This window comes from Habropoda laboriosa, unplaced genomic scaffold (assembly GCF_001263275.1).
Source record: "Habropoda laboriosa isolate 0110345459 unplaced genomic scaffold, ASM126327v1 scaffold176, whole genome shotgun sequence".
NCBI classification, from domain to species: domain Eukaryota; kingdom Metazoa; phylum Arthropoda; class Insecta; order Hymenoptera; family Apidae; genus Habropoda; species Habropoda laboriosa.
In genome coordinates this window covers 98144-101862 of record NW_017100321.1, presented here as the reverse complement: position 1 = coordinate 101862, position 3719 = coordinate 98144, and the positions used below count along the sequence as shown (strand labels likewise).

At 45.5% G+C, this 3719-nt stretch overlaps 1 protein-coding gene across 2 annotated transcripts in view; it reads left to right on the top strand.

The window, feature by feature from the left end:
- Positions 1-3337, top strand: part of LOC108574270 (protein SCAI) — a 21336-nt gene extending 17999 nt beyond the window's left edge. The window contains exons 4-5 of one of the 2 annotated variants that reach the window (XM_017936831.1): positions 586-612; positions 3033-3337. In XM_017936831.1, the coding sequence (XP_017792320.1) occupies positions 586-612; positions 3033-3277 (272 nt within the window). In that variant the 3' untranslated portion in view covers positions 3278-3337. The remainder of the gene's footprint in view (positions 1-585; positions 613-3032) is intronic. The other variant, XM_017936830.1, reaches the window with a different exon arrangement.
- The last annotated feature ends 382 nt before the right edge of the window (positions 3338-3719 follow it).

The window sequence follows — 3719 nt, the reverse complement described above, 5'->3', positions numbered from 1 at the left end:
TGAATTAGCTTTATCGGTGTATATTCTTAGAGATTCCGGGGGTTGGAAGTGGTTATTCCTTTGGAAGCTTGTTTTCTTTTTTTCTTCTATTAGAACGAGTTTTTAAAGAACGAAGATGGTGTCTTTTTTCTTTTTGTAAAGTTAAAGCGGTAGAATATTGCGAAGGTTATATTCGAAGATCGTGTTACTCACACGCGGTTGAATTTGTTTCATTATTATCCATTTTTTTTTCTTCTTTTTTTCTCATAAGGGACGGGGATCGATGCTCGCTGGGACCTTGCGACGCCGAGGGGCCACGAAAGACAAAGGAAATTCTGCGTTGCAAAATTTTCACTCCCCGCCACGAGGATCGATCGTTAACAAATCAAGTCTCGCAATTGATGTAAAACAAAATTCTGCTGAAAAAAAAAACTTGTTCTCTCTCTCTCTCTCTCTTCCTGGCACGAAATCGAAAACATAGACTCTCTCTTTCGTTGATTTCTTATCTTCCGTTCAAACTGTGCCGAGCAATAAACATTTCCAACTTCTCGCCGAAAAAGAAAAAAAGAAGTGTATAATATAGAAAAAAAAAAAGAAAAAACAAAGAAAAAACAGAACAGACATGTTTTCTTCGTCAGCAAGAAATCCGCGAAGAATTCTCTCGAGCCAAGTCGAGACAGAATGGGTCTCGGTTCGTTCACCGGCAGCCAGGACGCGCTGAAAGGGATTTACGATTGCGTTCGAACGATAAACAGAGCTGGCCTAGATCCAGGCCGTGTTTATCGCTGAACCGGCAATCTCGCCTCCTAGACGCGTGATCTAGGGTCCGCTACAAAGGGGCTCTCCATTGTTCCTCCCGCGACAGCGATATGTCGTGTGCGAGTTTTGAACGTACGAGTGGCTTCCTTTGTCGCAGTCTCTCTCTCTCTCTCTCTCTCTCTCTCTCTTCCTCTATCATAGTCCCGTCGTTAAGTAAAGCTTTGTGCGGATACGTTTAATTCACTCCAACCCTCAGAAAGTTTCACCGAAATCGATCGGTCCAAAACCAGCCAGCCTACCATCTCTCTTTCTCTATCCACCGGGTGTCTCACTTGCAACGAACGTTCGGATTATTTACACCGCTGTGGAGAAGTAAGAAAGTCCAATCTGAAAGTTAATCCAAGATCGTGGCCAGTTTCTGTGCATATTAACGTCTATTTTACACAACGATCGTATTTCGTAGTAATCTTAGACAGTGAAAACTGTAGACGACCTTGGAATGACTTTTCAAGATCTCGAGGAACTTTACTTGACCTTCGACCTTCAACAGCAGAGGAAACAATTTAGACGTTCGTTATATGTGAGACACCCTGTATGCAAGGTGTCCGGTTATCTAACGGTGCATTCCTCAAAGGTGGTGATTAGGCAGGTGAAACAGAGAAGAAAATGTTTTCGTGGATTTCACCTCTCTGATCGTCTCCTCTAAGAAGAGCAGAGTAAAAAACCGGACACCGTGTATATACATACATGTCACTCTGAAACCCACGGATAATTCGTTCACGAAACTTCGTACCTACAACAAGAACGACGACGACAACAACAGGTTTTCTCGTATAGCACAGGCAACAGAACAGCAGCAACAGTAATATGCAAATTTGTCGGCCAATATCGTTCATCCTCTCTGTATCTGAAGAATGTCGGGAAGCAACGTGGATCGACGTTCTCGATCGTGGACGTGAATGTGATATTGTGCTCGTTCGAGAAATCGGAAATAGTCGAGATTCTCGGGGGCAGCTTTGCTATCTGGAACAAGGGTTATCAACGCTTATGTAATCCCGCGCGAGAAATTTCTTAACCCTTCTTCTCGCAATCGGGGTCGAGATAAACTCGGTTCCCGAAAAATCGCGAAAGTTTATTGGCTGCTAGACACCTCTCACTCTCACTCTCTCACTCTCTCTCTCTCTCTCTCCTCTCTCTCTCACTCTCCCCTCTTACTCTCTCTCTCTTTCTCTCCCCCTCTCTCTCCCTCCCTCCCTCTCTCTCTACCTATCTATCTCTCGTCGATCGAGAGTTTCGAGATAATTTCTCGAGAGCAGAAACTGTCGAGTCACGTAAGGAGAGATCTGTAAATCGACGTCCACGATCGCGAACGTCCATCAAATTTGCTCCAATGTCAAAATTCTGAAACCGAGAGAAATCGATCAAGTGTACGGCTTGTTGGGAATCGCTATACGCTGATTCGTTGGTTCTCTGTGAAACATACAGTTGGAGGAATACATATGTTCATAGATTCTCTGTTTTCGAACTAGAGTCACCTATGCTTTTTTCAACTTTCGAATAACAACGTGGAAGTTACAACCAATAGTTAAATCGAATGGTGGGGGTGACTCTCGGTCTACGGTGACCTTGAGCGGCCGATTTATTTCGCGCTGGCTGTAGAGGGTGCTTGTTCTAGCAGTGGCATTCAGGGAAAGACAGTATCGCTACTGTAACGCTACTAAGATGGCTCGGGTGTCCGTCTCGTTCGACGGTTATAACGAAAACTGCCCTCTCCCGCGTCCTATCCTGCGTGGCTTAATTTACGGCACCCTCGAGTATCCGCGCGCTTTCTCTTCCGGCGACCCCGGGTGACGAACACCAGGCCACCACTTCGCCGCTCAAATCTCGCATTCCTCACAGTCGGCTGCTCGAGGGTTTAACCTGATACGTCGTTCGTCTCTTCAACGTACGAAAAGAAGGAAACGTCATGATTCATTAAACGTGGCACTTTTTGCCAAATCAGGCTACCCGGTTAAAAGCTCAAACTCTGTCTAACACTTTTTCATTGAAATATCCCACCCTACTGTACCCCGACCAAAGAAAAATCGCAAATCACCAACTGTACGCTCGCAGAAGCAACGCTCGATCGCAGAAAAATAAGATCACGTTCCCAACAAACCGTGCACGGTGTATCAAAAAAAAAAAAAAAGAAAAATCAGAAAAAAAAATAAAAATAAAAAAAAACCCCTCGACTAAAGACATGTAATCATATGAAAGCTGACCCGTGTGCGTGTTTTACCGGTCCGCAACAATAGAGACCAGCGTGTTGCAATTCTTCGGCGACGATTTCCTACGACTGTTGCTGGTGAGGTACGTGTTCTGCGACGTGGTGTTGAATCTCCACCGGTCGTTCAGGGGTCGACAGCAGAGGCCCCGTTGCCATCCACCATTGCCGGACGCCGAGGTCCTCGAGCATCCAGCCCTTCATAGCCTCGTGCTCGACCTGGCCGCCTGTCTCGACTGCCGCGACCACTTTCCGGACAGCAACGAGCTCGCCTGACCCAGGCATCTTCCCTGCCCGGCCCCCCACGAGTCCACGTCCCTGTTGCTGCCGTACAGCCACGACTACGATTACGATTACTGTAACTACAATTGCAACAATAAAATCGTTACACTGAGACCTCATTAAACCGCGTCTAAAAAAAAAAAAAAACAAAAAAAATAAAAAAAAACACAAAAAAGAGAAAGAAAAAAAAAGAAGCAGGAACAGAGGAGGGTGAAAAAAAAAGTCACACACACACGAGAGGAAATATGGAGGAGTAAAAAAAAAAAAAAGTACACGGAATTAAACGGAGTAATATCCACGTGTGTTGTGCGTGTGCATGTGTAAATACGCGTATATACACGTGTGTGTGTGTGCACACACGTGTATCGTCGCTCGATAATCGCGCAACGAGGACGTTAAATATCCGCGTCCAGTCCCGTTGGATATCGTCGACGCC